General features: G+C 33.8%; 4 protein-coding genes and 1 pseudogene across 4 annotated transcripts; all 5 read left to right on the top strand.

Moving 5' to 3' along the window:
• The first annotated feature begins 301 nt into the window (after positions 1 to 301).
• Positions 302 to 1418, top strand: LOC117917266 (isoflavone 2'-hydroxylase-like). The gene is made up of 3 exons (XM_034833489.1): positions 302 to 367; positions 454 to 633; positions 1071 to 1418. The coding sequence occupies exons 1-3, from the start codon at positions 302 to 304 to the stop codon at positions 1416 to 1418; spliced, it is 594 nt and encodes a 197-aa protein (XP_034689380.1).
• A 769-nt stretch (positions 1419 to 2187) lies between these two features.
• On the top strand, positions 2188 to 4295 carry LOC117917263 (cytochrome P450 81Q32-like). Its single transcript, XM_034833487.1, has 3 exons — positions 2188 to 2548; positions 2756 to 3075; positions 3557 to 4295. Exons 1-3 carry the CDS (start codon positions 2188 to 2190, stop codon positions 4163 to 4165), a joined length of 1290 nt encoding a protein of 429 aa, XP_034689378.1. The 3' UTR covers positions 4166 to 4295.
• Positions 4296 to 10985: 6690 nt separating this feature from the next.
• On the top strand, positions 10986 to 12520 carry LOC117917259 (annotated as a pseudogene).
• Positions 12453 to 13007, top strand: LOC117917256 (cytochrome P450 81Q32-like). Its single transcript, XM_034833465.1, has one exon. The coding sequence runs from the start codon at positions 12453 to 12455 to the stop codon at positions 13005 to 13007; it is 555 nt and encodes a 184-aa protein (XP_034689356.1).
• A 1885-nt stretch (positions 13008 to 14892) lies between these two features.
• Positions 14893 to 16632, top strand: LOC117917771 (cytochrome P450 81Q32-like). The gene is made up of 2 exons (XM_034834157.1): positions 14893 to 15792; positions 15875 to 16632. Exons 1-2 carry the CDS (start codon positions 14899 to 14901, stop codon positions 16505 to 16507), a joined length of 1527 nt encoding a protein of 508 aa, XP_034690048.1. The 5' UTR covers positions 14893 to 14898; the 3' UTR covers positions 16508 to 16632.
• The last annotated feature ends 264 nt before the right edge of the window (positions 16633 to 16896 follow it).

Here is a 16896-nt window from a genome sequence, read left to right as displayed (position 1 = left end):
TGTTGTAAATGTTTTACTTTTCAAGGCTTACTCCAAACCAGTAGAGTCAATTATTTTATTCATCCATTATTCATGTGAATACATACGATCATCAACCCTTGAATTGTGAAAGTGAAGATATATTTTTTTTTCTTCATTCGTTACAACAACATATTGAAATCGCCTCAACATGTTTATAGGCACCCGCAGGGATGAAATCAAGATTTTACTACACCGATTGTCTCAGAATTCAAGGGATAATTTTGCAAGGGTAGAGTTGAGACTAATGTTTACAGAGCTAACATGTAATATTATAATGAGAATGGTTGCAGGAAAGCGGTACTATGGGGAAGATGTGGATTTTGAGGAAGCCAAGCACTTTCATGAAGTAATGAGAGGGGTTTTTGAATTGGCTGGGTATCGAATCCAGGAGAGTTTTTTCCTTTACTACGGTGGGTTGACTTTGGGGGTTAGGAGAAGAAGTTGGTGAAGATCAAAACAAAGAAAGAGGTGATCTTCCGAGGTCTTATTGATGAGCATCGAAGTCCTAGCCGGGCCCTTGTGAATAAAAACAGTATGATCAATCATCTGCTTTCAATGCAAAAATCAGAACCAGAATATTACACAGATGAAATCATAAAAGGGCATTCATTGGTAACTTCAGTATTGCAGGCAAACTGATTCTCTTTAAGATATACCACTTTTGCCAAAAGAATAATGCTATTCAAACCTAAATTGGCCAGTTTGCTTCTTAGAAAAGACACTGATCAGCATAAATGGTTCTATTTTTGTTAAAAAAAAAAAATTAGGTCATATGCCATTAAGCATGCAGGAGAGGCAAGCCAACAAAAGTTGGGAAATCAAGCAATTTTCTTTCAAGATATTTGAATGCTGCATATTCAGTTTTATTTTCTTTGACAATACAATTTTGCAGATGTGAGGAATTACAGAGTGAAAAAAAAAAAAAAAGTATATCAAACGCAACTAGTATTTGGAGTATGAAATTTCCAATTTTTTTTTTTGAGTATTTATATTAATGTTGGTGTCACATGTGGGTTAATTTTTCTCAAAGCTACAAATATTGTATGCAGATCTTAATTCTTGTTGGTACTGAGACTACTGCAACAACAATAGAATGGGCCATGTCTCTTCTACTCAATCGTCCTGATGTTATGAAGAAAGCTAGAGTAGTAGAATTGGACACTCATGACAGAAAATACTGTTTGATGGAAGAATCCGATTTCCCCAAATTACAATATCTTCAAACTATCATTTCTGAAACTTTAAGATTATTTCCAGCAGCCCCAGTTTTGGTACCACATATGTCTTCAGATAATTGCCAAATAGGAGGATTTAAACAAGCAAGGCATTATCAACAAGCAAGGCAGAAGGTGAAGAAGAAATCCAACTCCCCAACTCCATCATTTTTGTCAAGATGATCACCACATCAAAGCTTCTCCTTCAGCAGTTGGCCTCTTAAGTAGCCAACTTGCCACAACATCATTGAAGAAGAGGGCTAATCTATTAACAAATTCAAATCAAAACATTGGTTTGCCTTTTCAAAATAAAATAGAGTGATTGTATATACATTCATTCTCCAAATTTCTTCAACTTCCCTTGTTGGATAAATTTTGTGATAGCTTCTATCAAAAAATAAGACTAATTATAATAGATTATATGCATAATTTAATTTTATTACTTGCATCTAATTTATATTTTAGTCCGTTCTTTTGCACGTGGTATCATTTATTTTTATAAGATTTGTTGCTAGATTTTATTTATTTTGGCGTATGAAAATTGTATAAAGCTTGTATAATGATCGAATGAATGATACTTGGCATTCCACCCAAAACCTTGCCTAATTATTCAATGAATGATATTTGGCATTCGGCCGCAACGTTCCCTAACCTTGTTAGGCAAGACGCGTGACAACTGCCATCTTTTACATCTAATCTCCTTCATTGGATTTCCATAAATATTTTTGTCAATGGCACAGTTAAAGATGGATAAGATCACGAGGAAAACAATTTAAAATGTGCAAGTAAAGTAGCTTTTGAATATAAGCTTGCGTGAAGAAAAAAAAAAAATTAATGTGGTTGTTTCCACTACGTACTCCAGTGCTTACCTTCAATAGTCAACGTTAAGTTAAGTTTGAATAGCATGTGCATATAACATCTTTCTCTTGATCAATATGTCATCGACAAAACCATGGAAGCTACATGGCTAGGCACATCTCTATCTCTTCTCTTTCTCTTGTTTGCTTTCAGTGTCTTCCTCCAAAGAAGAACACATCCCCGCCTCCCACCAAGCCCGCCTGCTATTCCAATTCTTGGTCATCTCCATCTCCTCTTGAAACAACCAATTCATCGGCATCTACAGACTCTTTCTCAAAAATATGGTCCTATCTTCTCCCTCCGTTTCGGATCCCGTCTTCTTGTTATCATATCCTCTCCATCCACTGTTGAAGAATGTTTCACCAAGAACGACATCATTTTTGCCAACCGCCCTTGCTTCTTGTTCGGCAAGTACATAGACTACAACTACACCACTATTGCTTCAGCACCATATGGTGAGCACTGGCGCAATCTCCGCCGCCTCAGCACTCTGGAAATCTTCTCTTCAAATCGCCTTAACATGTTTCTGGGTATCCGCAGGGATGAAATTAAGCTTCTATTGCGCCAATTGTCTCGGAATTCAAGGGATAATTTTGCAAGGGTAGAGTTGAGACCAATGTTTATAGAGCTAACATGTAATATTATAATGCGAATGGTTGCAGGAAAGCGGTATTATGGGGAAGCAGTGGATTTCGAGGAAGCCAAGCATTTTCGGGAAGTAATGAGAGGGATTTTCGAATTGGCTGGGGCAAGGAATCCTGGAAACTTTTTGCTTTCACTAAGATGGGTTTATTTTGGGGGTTATGAGAAGGAGTTGGTGAAGATCAATAGAATGAAAGAGGTGATCTTCCAAGGTCTTATCGACGAGCATCGAAGTCCTACCGGTCTAGTGAATAAAAACACTATGATCGATCATCTGCTTTCAATGCAGAAATCAGAACCAGAATATTACACAGATGAAATCATTAAAGGACTTGCACTGGTCAGTGGAATTCAGTATAGCAGCCAGGATACTACTGAATGTATTTAGTACTGCATGCAAACTACTTCATCTTATTAAGATGCTTTTCTCCCCTCTAAACTTGAAAGTTTGTTTCTTTGAAAAAGACACTTAGCATAAATGATTCTATTTTTGTTAAAAACACTGCATCGTATATATGCCACTGGGCCTTCGGGTGGAGAAAGTCAACAATATTAAAAATTGGGGAATCAGGAAATTTTATTTTAAGATATTCGAATGCTGCATATATAGTTTTATTTTCATTATACTATTTTGAAAATGTGAGGAAATATAGAGATAAATGCAACAAATATAAGATGCCTTAATTTTCTATGGTTGTTAAAACAAAAAACAAAAAAATAGAGAAGCACGTATATTTGGAATATGAAATTTACACATTTTTTGTACTCATTTATATATGGTAATGTTGGTGTGACATTTGATTTAATTTTTCACAAATCAGGACTTAATTCTTGCTGGAACTGACACTACTGCAACGACAATAGAATGGGCCATGTCCCTTCTACTCAATCATCCAGACGTTTTGAAGAAAGCTAGAGTAGAATTGGATGCTCTCGTTGGAAAAGATCGTTTGATGGAAGAATCAGATTTTCCCAAATTACAATATCTTCAAAATATCATTTCTGAAACCTTAAGATTGTTTCCAGCAGCCCCGCTTCTGGTACCACATATGTCTTCAGAAAATAGCCATATAGGAGGCTTTGATATACCAAGAGACACAATATTATTGGCCAATGTATGGGCGATTCACAGAGACCCTAAGTTGTGGGAAGATGCTACAAGTGTCAAGCCAGAGAGGTTTGAAAATATTGGAGGAACTGAGACATACAAGCTACTGCCATTTGGCTTGGGAAGAAGGGCTTGCCCCGGTGTTGGCTTGGCTAATCGAGTAGTAGGCTTGGCACTGGGGTCATTGATCCAATGTTATGAATGGGAGAGGGTTAGCGAGAAGGAAGTTGACATGGCTGAAGGGAAAGGACTTACCATGCCTAAAATGGAGCCATTGGAAGCCATGTGCAAAGCTCGTGCTATTATCCGAAAGGTGTTCTAAAACAGTGAAGCGATGTTTGGTTTTTGTTAGCATTATTGTCATATATTTGTGTATGTGTTTATTATTGAACCAAAATATGTATTATTTTAACAGTCCAAGAAAAATGCACTCAACCTTTGATTTTGTAAAATTTTTTGGTTGTGTCATCCCAAAGCTTTTTATCTAGAAAAAAATGACCGAAGAATATTCCACTTTTTATAGTAAATTTTGAAATTTTATACTTTTTTATTTCATATTTATCTTTTTTTGTAAAATAAAAAAATTTTATTGAATAATTTTATACTAAATTTTGCTTTCTTTTAAATCAAAATTTTTATTATTAGTTGATTCATGAAATAAAATTAAAATTATGAAAGTATTTTAGTTTATTTGTAAGAATTAAATTAAATCAATTTTGTATTAAAATTAAATTTCCTTTAAAAGAAAATCTTTTTTAGTTATTTAATATAATCAAATTAGAATTCCAAATAAATTCGCTACTTAATTCATTTATAAAAAGTAATTTTTTGCGTTAAAGGGTTAATGAAAAACTAAGAATTACTATAACATTTTTTAAAAAAAATATTTGATAAAAAAATAAATACTATGATGAAATAAATTAGGTACTACATTATATTTATTTATCCTTTACTTCGTAATTTATTTTAATAAAATAAATTAAAAAATAAAAGGAAAGGAAAACATGAATAGATTAAAACTAAATTATCATCTATAAAAAATTTGAAAGAAATAAAATTAAATAAGTAAACTTTTTCAAACTTTGATTATTTCCTTATGAGGAAAATTTCCCAAAAATATTTCAAAACCTTTTTATGTTACTTTCTAATATATATTTTTTGTCACATTGATTTCCGTGAGAGCCAAATAGAAGAAAATAATTTAAAAATATAATTATATTTTTCCCTTTTTCTATCATTTTTGGAGAACCATAAATACCCTAAACAATTTTTATTAAAAACAAAAAAAAAATTATAAAGAAGTAAACTAAATAATTCGAAATTATTATTATTATTAAATATTTATGAGGTACTTTTAAGGTAAGTTAAATTATATTTATTCATAAATTTAAATTATTTATAATCAAATTACATTAATTAAGATGACAAATATAGTAATAAAGGTGATGGTTTATAAGAAGTATATGAATCTTTTGAAAATAAATTTGATTTCGTTTTAAATAAAGTTTTTATTATGTAAAAGAAATAGAATTATAAATAAATTTTTTATTTAACTCATTTTTATCTTATAATTAAGATTTTAAAGTTAAAAGAAACAACTAGATGAATTTATGAAAAGTAACTATTTAGAAAAATTTTAAATATTTATCCTTACTTTATAATAATGATAATTAAACAATTATTATTATAAAATAAAAAATGGGTAATACTTTTTTTTTTATAATATAATTGTAATCATAATTAAAAAAATTATATTATTAAATAAAAATTTAACCACTTCACTTAAATAATATGTCTTTATCTTCATTTAGGTATTATGTATAATTCTTAAATTTAATTTCAAAGAATTCTATATGACAAATATAAGGTTGAATTTGTAATAATTTTAAAACTTAGTTTATTTCTGTCATCAAAGGATGAAAATATAAATTCAAAACTTAATTTAAATAATATTAAATATTTTTTACTTTTATTAACTTTTTAGTATTTAAATTTGAACTTTATCACACTCCTAAATGATTTATTTGTCTTTATGCGGAAATCACCCCTGCTCCCAGCCTCCCACCACCAAGTCAAGATTTTCGATGACTTTTCAATCCATCAATCAATCAGCAGGTAAACAAAAGCCCATTTACAAATAAATAACAATTACTAGGTGCCCATTCATTTAGGCTATGACTCTTTTAGAGCCATCTCACCTGTTAATCATTCATGAATCATACCCAGCTCACCTGTTAACACAATATTTTGACTATGCCATCAGCAACCTAAACTTAAAATGAACAAAAATCCACACATTATTTGGATCGTTCACTATTCTCAGAAAGAAATAATGGTGGCAATGAAGATGATCAACATCTCTTTTCCATTATCATCACCAAAGTTAACGATGGACATGCAAGAACAAGAGGAAGACAGTTCCAATTTTTATTCAATGAAAGTCACTATTGAAAGCAACTTTATGTCATACGGAGCAATGGTTGAAAAAAAATTTATTCGTATAAAATTCCTGTCAGTAGTAACATTGCATGAAGAAACAAAATAAAAAAGGCATAAGGTCACTTAAAAGTTACAACCCACTGTAGTGCTTCTAAGCAAGCGTTAACATCACCTGTGGGCGGTTGCCACACGTCCTAGCGGCCCATTTTTTGAATAAGGCTCGAAGAAAATAGCTACTGGGGGTTACATCGATTAAAAATAAAAACATGAATTACATGAAGTAGCTCATCATTGACAAGAAACAATTATTGGAATGTAGGTATTTTGAGTGCATAAAAAAGGTTAGGAGAATACTTCCCTTCACTTTCTCCGATTAGTATAAGCACAGTATATTATCATATGAAACTAGGAAAATAAAACAAAAAAAATACTATTTTTGAGTGTTGAACCGAGGTTGGCTGTCAATATTTGTCACACCCCGTTTTTTTTCTCAAACATAACAATTGATACTCAAATACAGTATAAGTGCTCTCAAAATATGGGGATACAAAAATTTAAATACTGAGTTCCTGCTTGATTTTTGTGTAAAAAGAGAATATGTAAAACTTGTTATAAAGAGTACATCCTGTATTAAACTTTGTAACTATTAGTTAACAAAATATGTTTCGTTTCACAAAAGAAATTTGTACCACATTAATTTACATATACCAAAACCCCATGGTTCACTACGAGTAACCCATACTACAAGTGTACTTGACAAATATATATATTACATCATTCCTACAAAAAGATTCAATCTTTAATACAAAAGGTAAAACCTCAAAACACTTTCAATGCGAGCAAATAACATCCAATCACAGTAAAGCATTGCTCAAGCATTATTTCCTACATAGGTCTTCTGACCTGCATCTAAAGGTGGAAGGGGTGAGTTCACAACTCAGTAGGAAAGTTTATAACCATCCTAAGCATACCTTTAAAAACCTTGAATTAAACGTTTAATAGCATGCATGATAAACATTTTATATCCATTAACAAATATGTAATCATGTCAAACATGTATCTGTGTTTTTGCTGGTTTCATCTTTGTTTTTCCTCATCCATCCTTTCACAACTAATAAACTGCTAACCCCTCACCAATCTACACATCAAATATCAATGCTCCACAAGATACTTGATCAATATAATAATGATTATTCTGGGACATCACCCAATGGCAAGTCATACCCCGTGTCTTTTGGGACTCATACCCAAGGGTAGGACCAATCCCGTGTCTTTAGGGACTAAAACCCAGAGATATGACCAACCCCATACACCTACATCGGAGTGTTTTCCTTGAGGGCTTTAGGGACTTTCACCGAAGGACCCGCGGTCCCACATAAACAATATATCAAAGGATAATGCCTGTAGCATCACATAAACACTTCCCACCAATCAATTCTCTAAATATCATTTGTGATTATTCCATATCCTTCTTGCAATGAAACCACACTGTGAACCATTTTGACAACACAGAACCATGAATCTTCATACCAATATACATCCCAATATCATTGTATCATTTCAATGCAATGACACATTAAAACATTTTATGAAATCATAGAAATAACATGAAATTCCAACAAATGATTCAAGGAAAGAAATCAAATACACCATAGAATAACATAAAATTCTCTACCTTACACCGACTTCCTTTTTGTGTTTCTTCTATGTAGGCGATCTTTACTTATTACAAGGAACTGAAATGAAACAACATAATTTAGGTTTCCTAACCATGAAAATTTATTCAATTAAAACTTATGAAATTTTCCTTTCTTACTAATTTTTTACAACTTATTGTTATTAATTTTTAATTCTCATATTCCCCAATTAATTACCAAACACTAATTGTTTTGATTTTTCCTAAAGCCTAACCCATTAACAAGTCCTAATTATCAAAATAACCTAATTAATAACAGGCTTACTAATTTATTTTTCAATCAAACCAAATTAAACAAAGATTTATGCTAATCTTACCATTAATAAAATATTTCAGCTAAAATACTTTAATCCTTAATTAATTATGATTTGTAACTAAAACATGTTTATAACTAATTACACTCAACTTTTACACAAATTTTACCGTTAATTTGTTTCAACATACCATTAGGAATCAAAATTACAAAATTAAATAACTTGCTTACCTCAAATCTTCACTTTCTCTCTCTAGATCCTCTCTCTAACCCAAGCTGCTATAGGTGAAATGGTGCAAATCGAGTTGCAACCCCTTATAAAGGGGTCTCCATGCAGCCAAGCATGAGATGGCAAGCCACATGGCTGCCACCAACCTCCAACTTTCCAATTTTGCACTTTAGTCCTTCAAGTTATCAAAAATTAAACCTATAATTTCCGATTAGTCCTTTAGGTTTTCATAACCCTAATCAACCCCTAAGAACCTAGTTAGTATACCTAAGTCATTAAGTAATCCCACTTAACCTTAATAAAAGTTTAATTCATAATTAAACAAGATTAGCACTAAACTAGTTTTAACATCTAATTAAGCATGCTTAAAGTTAAGTATTAAGATAATCATTATTACCTATTTAATTCATTAGTACTAGGTATTACAATATTGCTTTGTCACTATTAATTCCTTGGTCAATATCGCTTTGTCACAACTCTCTTGACAACCCTTACAAATAACTCATCTTTTTATTAGGTTTGTCATCAACAAAATCATGGAAGTCACTTGGCTAAACACATATTTCTCTCTTCTCTTTTTCTGGGTTGCTTTCAAACTCCTGCTCCGAAGAAGAAGATTAATACACCCCCACCTACCACCGAGCCTTCCTGCTATTCTATTTTCTACATTTTTAAAATAATTTTTAGTAATTATGTTCTATTTTTAATCATTCTCCATATAATTATTTTTTTAAACATCATTTAGAAAATAAATAAAGAAAAACAACTTAAAATAAGTGAAAGATGTTATCTAAAAATGTTATATTTTTTATTTTTTAAAACAAAAAATCAAATTTGATTTTCTAATTGTCAAATGTGTTTTTCTTTTATTTCGTATAGAGGAAGAGTATTGTTTTTAAAAACAGTTTTCAAAGGACATAAAGTCCTATCTGATTACTATTTAAAAAAAACGGTTACCGGATCTTACTATAAATGTTGCCTAGTAATTGCATACGTGTTATGAGAACACGTTGATGGCTTAGAATTTAGAAACTTCACTTGGACTACCACGTGTATGATCCTTAGTGACAAATCCATGTAAAATCATTTCAAGGGAAGCAGTGGAGTAAAGGTCACCTACGTATTCAAATAGAGGTGACCATCCATGATGACTCAAAACAGTCATGATTTCAAGTTCACCGTCTATCAGAGTTGATTGTAATCCTAGTTTTTTAGTTTTCAGTTAATAACCACCTAAAACATGGTCTTCTTTAACTGTAAGTGATATATGGAACTTATTCCACAACCTCAAACGTGTACCAAAAAAGTGGACGGTTCCACTCCAAGCATAGAGAGAGAAAGAGGCCGGGTATGTAGGGACCCATCCCTGATGACACGTGGCACACGTCCCCTGACGACACGTGGCACGTGTTCCTACCCGGAATATCCACATCCGGATTCCCCCAAGAGTACACGTGGCGCGCTTTCCTATCCGGACCACCTCCATCACTCATCCGGCGACCTTTCATGTTCCACACGGATACGTTCATCCCGGACCACCGCCATTACGCATCCGGCGACCTTTCATGTTCCACACGGATACGTTCATCCCGGACCACCGCCATTACGCATCCGGCGACCTTTCATGTTCCACCCGGATATGTTCATCCGGATCACTGGCCAGACTAAGCGTGCCTCACTACGTCATTCTGACATCCTGTCACAAATCATATTCTGATACCTGCAGAGCGAAAAGACAGAAGTGACAGCTAGTCACTTCCCGTTATCTCTGACAGCCGTTCGTAGGATGAGGATGTCCCTGCCACCACCTAGTGGCAATCATGGTAAACCAGAAAGCCTTCCATCATTTATGGAGGAGAGAGAGTTTCTAAATGGTATATATATGAACCTTCGCACAAAGAAGAAGGTAAGCTCCTCAATACCTAGAAAAAGGTCAACTGTGCCATCTACTTTTATCTCTCTTTCCATGGCTGACAAAACCGTCGGAGGGTGTGTCCGGACACCCTGTCCGGACGCCTTTTGCAGGAACAGCTGAATCAGGAATTTGTGTTCGTTGAGATCGTACGTTTATCCATTTGGCAACTACGTGGATTGCTGAGAATACGAGGCCTCAACAGGGTAGAGGTGAATATTTTCATTAGATGCACTCAATCTTCCTTTCCACAAATACAAGGATGATGAGTAGATACAAGGATGTGAAACTTTTCATGGAGAAATACTTTATGAAACATCCAAGTTTATTCACCACCTACCTCCACCTTAACAAAATGTACATTTCGATCAATGTAGATGTCAAATTAATTTTTTTTTTTTTTCATTGTGTACATTCTTTTTGGGTGTGCGTTCATCATTTTGACGGGGTCGATGATTTGTTAAAAGCCAATACTTTGTTTTAATTATAAATTAGTATGGTCCCCATGAAATACTTTTATGCTTCACCTTGTTGGAGAAGTTTTTTAGAGAAGCTGGTGAGGCACTTCCACGTTTGCCATATTCTAATCATCCAAGCAATAGCCCTTCAATAAAAATTGCCACCAAGCCCGCCTGCTTTTCCTGTACTAGGTCATGATCTCCACCTGGTGAAATTACCTTTCCATCGAGCTCTACAGACTCTTTCTGAAAAGTATGGTCCCATATTCGCCCTCCGCCTCGGGTCTCGCCCAGTTGTTGTCGTCTCCTCTCCCTCCGCCGTCGAAGAATGCTTCACCAAGAACGACATCGTCCTCGCTAACCGTCCTCACTTCTTGAGCGGTAAGCACCTGGGCTACAACCACACCACTGTGGACGCCTTACCATATGGCGAAGACTGCCGTAACCTCCGCCGCCTCTGCTCAATCGAAATCCTCTCCTCCAATCGCCTTAACATGTTTCTAGGCGTCCGCAGTGATGAAGTCAAGCTTCTGTTGCGCCGACTGTCTCAGGATTCCAGAGATAAGTTTGCAAAGGTAGAGTTGAAATCATTGTTTTCAAAGCTGACGTTTAATACTATAACGAGGACGATTGCAGGGAAGCGATACCATGGCGAAGAAGTGGGTATGGAGGAGGTTAAGCAGTTTCGGGAGATCATAGGGAGATTTTTGAGTTGGGTGGGACTTCAAACCCGATGGACTACTTGCCCATATTGGAGTGGGTTGACTATGGGGGTTACAAGAAGAAGCTGATGAAGCTCGGTAGACAGACAGAGGCGATGCTGCAATGTTTAATTGATGAGCGTAGAAATAGCAAGAAGAGGGGTTTAGAGGATAAAAGCACCACCATCGACCATCTGCTTTCATTGCAAAAATCAGAACCAGAGTACTACACTGATGAAATCATCAAAGGAGCTTATACTGGTAAGTGAATCTTGTGGCTCAGTATTTAACATTTTCCACACAAGTGCATATACTTGTTTAAATATATTTTGTTCTATATATCTTTGTTTCCCTCATTTTCCTTTTTTCATAGGTAAATAAAATAAAAATATCGGTAAGTTTTACTTCTAGTAAAATTAAAAACTTTATGATAATAGAATTAAAAACCCTAAAAATTGTAAATGGGTCAAGGGAGATGGGGATAAGAATTAACCATTAAATTTATTATTTATTTGATGATCATTTCAAGTTTCGAATCAAAATTGAAAGATTAGGATGAGTTGACTCAACATTATTGACATCCTAGATCTAGAGTCTATATGGAAAATGCTTTTTAAAATAATTTTTTAAAATTTAAATATTCTTAATTTATTTTTTATATTTTTAAATACATTGTCAAATAAATTTTATATATGATAATGTATTTTTAAGTATTCTTCATATTTGTCTAATTATTTTTTAAAACATTAATATTTTTCCTAATAAAAATTTATTTTTATTTTCTTGTTATCTAACATGCTTTTCTTTTTTTACATAAAGGTTAATAAACAAGTCTTAATTTTTCTAAAATCTACATGTTTTCACATGTAGGTTCTAATCCTAGGTGGAAGTGAGAGTACAGCGGTAACAATAGAATGGGCGATGGCTCTCCTACTCAATCATCCAGATGCGTTAAACAAAGCTAGAGAAGAGATAGACATTCACGTTGGACAAGGAAGATTGATGGAAGAATCAGATCTCTCCAAATTGGGGTACCTTCAAAATGTCATATCTGAGACCCATAGATTGTACCCTGCAGCTCCACTCTTGCTACCCCATATGACATCAAGTCATTGTCAAGTGGGAGGATTTGATATACCAAAAGGCACCATGTTGTTGATTAATGCATGGGCTATTCACAGGGACCCTAAGGCATGGGATAACCCTACAAGTTTTAAGCCAGACAGATTTAATAGCAAAGAAAATAATAATTACAAATTATTTCCATTTGGGCTTGGAAGGAGGGCATGTCCTGGGAGTGGTCTAGCCAACAAGGTGATGGGTTTGACTTTAGGGTTATTAATTCAATGTTATGAGTGGAAAAGGGTTAGTGAGAAAGAAGTTGATATGGCGGAAGGGCTAGGACTCACCATGCCTAAGGCTGTACCATTGGAGGCCATGTGCAAAGCTCGTGATATCATCAAGATGGTTGTTTGAAACTATACAAGATATTAACGTTTGAGGGCATCATAATTCATGTATTTGTGTTGATGATGTAATAAGATACATGAATATCTTATATAAATAATAAAAATTTGTAGTGGTTAGTTGGGTACTTGGCCTATTCTATCAACATTGTCAATGGTGACATTGATGATTAGTATCCATTTTGCATTATTCTATTTCCATCTTTTTTGGGAGTGGCAAAAGTGGTTAATTAGCTTAGATTATTCAAATGAAGCCACTTTTCCTTTTTGGCTTTTTAAAGGAAAAATTGACATTGAAATTAGTTGAACTGTAATTTACTATATTGTCAGGGGTGTAACTTAAATTAGATAGCTTGATATTAACCCTTAGCTACTTGATAAGTTTGGTTTTGAGGATCAAATTGTTTATTTTAACATAATATTAAATTCTTGGCCATTGGAAGATGATCATGACTTTGAATTTCATGGTATAATTAAATTTATTTTTCTTAATTTATTAAGTTTCCTTGCAAGGCCAAAAGACTCTAATCCTTCAAAATGGAATCCATCTCGATTTCTGATGTGTAAAATTGACTTCTAAAATAAAAAAATTCATATATGTATAATGATTCCAACAATTGAATCTTTCATCCAAATTATGATATATATTTAAGATTTGATTGAATTTGGATCATTGCATTTGGTCTATGATGGTGACACAAGAATTGTTTAAGAATTTGTTATCAATCAATATATGATCATATTTGATTATGGTGTGAAATGATAGGAACGTACTATTTTGTTCTATTTTTAATCTTTTTGGTTGGTAATGCATATCTTTTTAATCCCAAAAAAAAATTAAATATATGAACATTCATGTCTATCTTCTTATTTCCAAAAACAAAAATATATATATACTTTCACTTTCATATGATAATTAACCACCACATCTAGTGATAAAGTTTTGACCAACATGAATTATAAGATGTGGATCAAAACAATACACGGATGTTTACTCATAGTCATGACTGGTTATAATATACATACTCTATATATATAGCTTAGATTAACTAATAATAATCAAAATCAAATTAAAAATTGTGAGAAAATCATATCTATACCTTCTAAACCAAATTTATTAGACTTGTATTTAACTTAACATGATCTATTAACTTATATTTAACTTAACATAACTATAATTAATTTCATCATTCTATCATTTCAAAATTATATTTTAATTGGTTTTGTTAAAGAAATGTATCAAAATAAAAATATAATGTAGTGCAAAATGTTGCAAGTGGTTAAGATCTGGCTTGGACAATAAGATCTTGCGAGTTAAAGAAGTAATTAACTCGATCCCATCCCGACATGATTTCGAATCCAAAGTACTCAACTTAATTCTAACTAATATTATGTTTTTAAGCTCATATTCAACGAAGTTAGTTGCATTAGATTTAAGTTGTATGATTCAAATTTGTATGTACAATATTTTTTAAACATTGCATATTTATACAAAAACTTAAATAGTAAATGAGACAAAATTTGAAGATAGTGATAAAAAAAAAAATGAATCTATATATCTTTAAAGAAAAATTATAATTTAATATGAAAATACATTAAGAAAAATAACAAATAAATATTATTTATAAAATAATATAAATTATAAATATTATAAAATATCAAATTGTTTCTATCAAACTCAAATTGTCAAAACCTTTTCTCAAATCTAATCTTAATTGAGTTTCAATTTTCATTAACAAGTTTAACCTAAACTCAACTCAAATATTAAATATTAAAAATGATCCTTTAATTTTGTCCTAAAATTCGGGTCGGGTTAAAGGTTGGGGCTGCGAACCTACCAAGGTTTGATGGTGGCCCTTATATTTACCACATCTACCTTGGATTTTCATATCCACAAAACCATGGAAGACGCCTGGCTGTACACATCTCTATCTGTTGTCTTTCTCTTGTTTGCTTTCAAGCTCTTGCTTCAAAGCAAAAGAGGCCATGGAAACCTCCCACCAGGTCCACCTGCCGTTCCTATTCTGGGCCATCTCCACCTCCTGAAAGGGCCTTTCCATCGAGCTCTACACCATCTTTCTGAAACCTACGGTCCTATCTTCTCCCTCCGCTTCGGATCCCGACTCGTTGTTGTAATTTCCTCTTCTTCCGCTGTTGAAGAATGCTTCACCAAGAACGATGTGATCTTCGCGAACCGCCCCCGCTTAATGGTCAGCGAGTACCTGGGGTACAAGTACACCAGCATAGTTTCATCACCATACGGCGAACACTGGCGCAACCTCCGCCGCCTCTGCGCGCTAGAAATCTTCTCCTCGAATCGACTTAACATGTTTCTAGGCATCCGTAAGGATGAAATCAAGCATCTACTCCGCAGACTGGGTCGGGACTCAAGGGATAATTTTGCAAAGGTAGAGTTGAAATCCTTGTTTTCAGAGCTAACGTTTAATATCATAACGAGGATGGTTGCAGGGAAACGGTACTACGGGGAAGGGGCGGATTTTGAGGAGGCTAAGCATTTCCGGGAGATCATAAGAAAGAGTTTTCTATTGAGTGCGGCATCAAATCCAGGAGATTTTTTGCCCATATTAAGATGGATGGACTACGGAGGGTATGAGAAGAAGATGGCCAAGAACAGTAGAGAGTTAGATGTCATCTTGCAAGGTTTGATTGATGAGCATAGAAGTAATAGTAAGAAGGATTTAATGGGTAATAATACTATGATCGATCATTTGCTTTCCCTGCAAAAATCGGAGCCAGAGTACTACACAGATCAAATCATTAAAGGGGTTACAATGGTCAGTGAAACACTTCTTTATTTACTTTTTGGAACTCTATTAATTTTAGATTTTTTATTAATCTCTGAATTCTTGTATGCAGAACTTGGTTTTTGCCGGAACTGACACTGCGGCAGTAACAATGGAATGGGCGATGTCCCTTTTGCTTAATCATCCCGATGTGCTGAAAAAGGCTAAAGTAGAACTAGACACTTGTGTTGGACAAGAACGGTTGCTAGAAGAGGCTGATCTTCCCAAACTACACTACCTTCAAAATATCATTTCTGAAACCTTTAGACTCTGCCCACCTGCTCCACTTTGGCTGCCTCACATGTCATCTGAAAATTGCCAATTAGGGGGATTCGATATACCTAGAGACACAATGTTATTGGTCAATTCATGGACCCTTCACAGAGACCCTAAATTGTGGGATGATCCCACTAGCTTCAAGCCGGAGAGGTTTGAAGGTGGAGAAAAAGGTGAAACGTATAAGCTATTACCATTTGGAACCGGAAGGAGGGCTTGTCCTGGGTCTGGTTTGGCCAATAAGGTGGTTGGCTTGACTTTAGGGTCACTGATTCAATGCTATGAATGGGAGAGGATCAGTGAGAAAAAAGTTGATATGATGGAAGGGAAAGGACTTACCATGCCCAAAATGGAGCCATTGGAAGCCATGTGTAGAGCATATCAAATCGTTAAAAAAGTCCTTCAGGATGAAGAGACAATGGTTAATTAAATATTGCCTGTTAGCATTAAGATTTGTATTTGTGTGGATAGATGCGATCGACATACAGGATGTAGTTTATTATTATTGTGCCCATAGTCATAACAAGTATGTGTCCCTTCTTTATTGCTATTCAATGTTAGAGTAAAGTTCATCCTGAAGACAAATCTCTTATACTATAATTGGTTGTAGCTCTTGAGAGTTAAAACAAGAGAAAAAAAAAAAAAAAAAAAAAAGAAGAAGAAGAATTAGTGACCATTGATCACTTAAAATAATTTAAAAAATCATTTTTTGATGAATGCTTTCCCCAAACATCCCTTTAATCTTTTATCATCTATCTCATATTAAAATTAAGTTAAATATGGAATAATAGAAAATAAAAATATGTGAATAATTAATTA

The sequence above is a fragment of the Vitis riparia genome, chromosome 7 (genome assembly GCF_004353265.1).
Source record: "Vitis riparia cultivar Riparia Gloire de Montpellier isolate 1030 chromosome 7, EGFV_Vit.rip_1.0, whole genome shotgun sequence".
In the NCBI taxonomy this organism is placed as follows: Eukaryota; Viridiplantae; Streptophyta; class Magnoliopsida; order Vitales; family Vitaceae; genus Vitis; species Vitis riparia.
Note: the sequence above shows the minus strand (reverse complement) of the source record. Positions and strands in the feature narration are given on the sequence as shown.

What these genes read in the sequence shown, in the direction of transcription:
- LOC117917771 (XM_034834157.1), top strand. Translation starts at nt 14,899, where the DNA reads ATGGAAGACGCCTGGCTGTACACATCTCTATCTGTTGTCTTTCTCTTG. An exon ending in TCATTAAAGGGGTTACAATG is followed by an intron (nt 15,793 to 15,874) that starts GTCAGTGAAACA and finishes TCTTGTATGCAG; the next exon opens with AACTTGGTTTTTGCCGGAAC.
- LOC117917263 (XM_034833487.1), top strand. Translation starts at nt 2,188, where the DNA reads ATGGAAGCTACATGGCTAGGCACATCTCTATCTCTTCTCTTTCTCTTG. An exon ending in TATTGCTTCAGCACCATATG is followed by an intron (nt 2,549 to 2,755) that starts GTGAGCACTGGC and finishes GAATGGTTGCAG; the next exon opens with GAAAGCGGTATTATGGGGAA. An exon ending in TCATTAAAGGACTTGCACTG is followed by an intron (nt 3,076 to 3,556) that starts GTCAGTGGAATT and finishes TTCACAAATCAG; the next exon opens with GACTTAATTCTTGCTGGAAC.
- LOC117917256 (XM_034833465.1), top strand. Translation starts at nt 12,453, where the DNA reads ATGGCTCTCCTACTCAATCATCCAGATGCGTTAAACAAAGCTAGAGAA.
- LOC117917266 (XM_034833489.1), top strand. Translation starts at nt 302, where the DNA reads ATGGTTGCAGGAAAGCGGTACTATGGGGAAGATGTGGATTTTGAGGAA. An exon ending in AAGCCAAGCACTTTCATGAA is followed by an intron (nt 368 to 453) that starts GTAATGAGAGGG and finishes TTTGGGGGTTAG; the next exon opens with GAGAAGAAGTTGGTGAAGAT. An exon ending in TCATAAAAGGGCATTCATTG is followed by an intron (nt 634 to 1,070) that starts GTAACTTCAGTA and finishes TATTGTATGCAG; the next exon opens with ATCTTAATTCTTGTTGGTAC.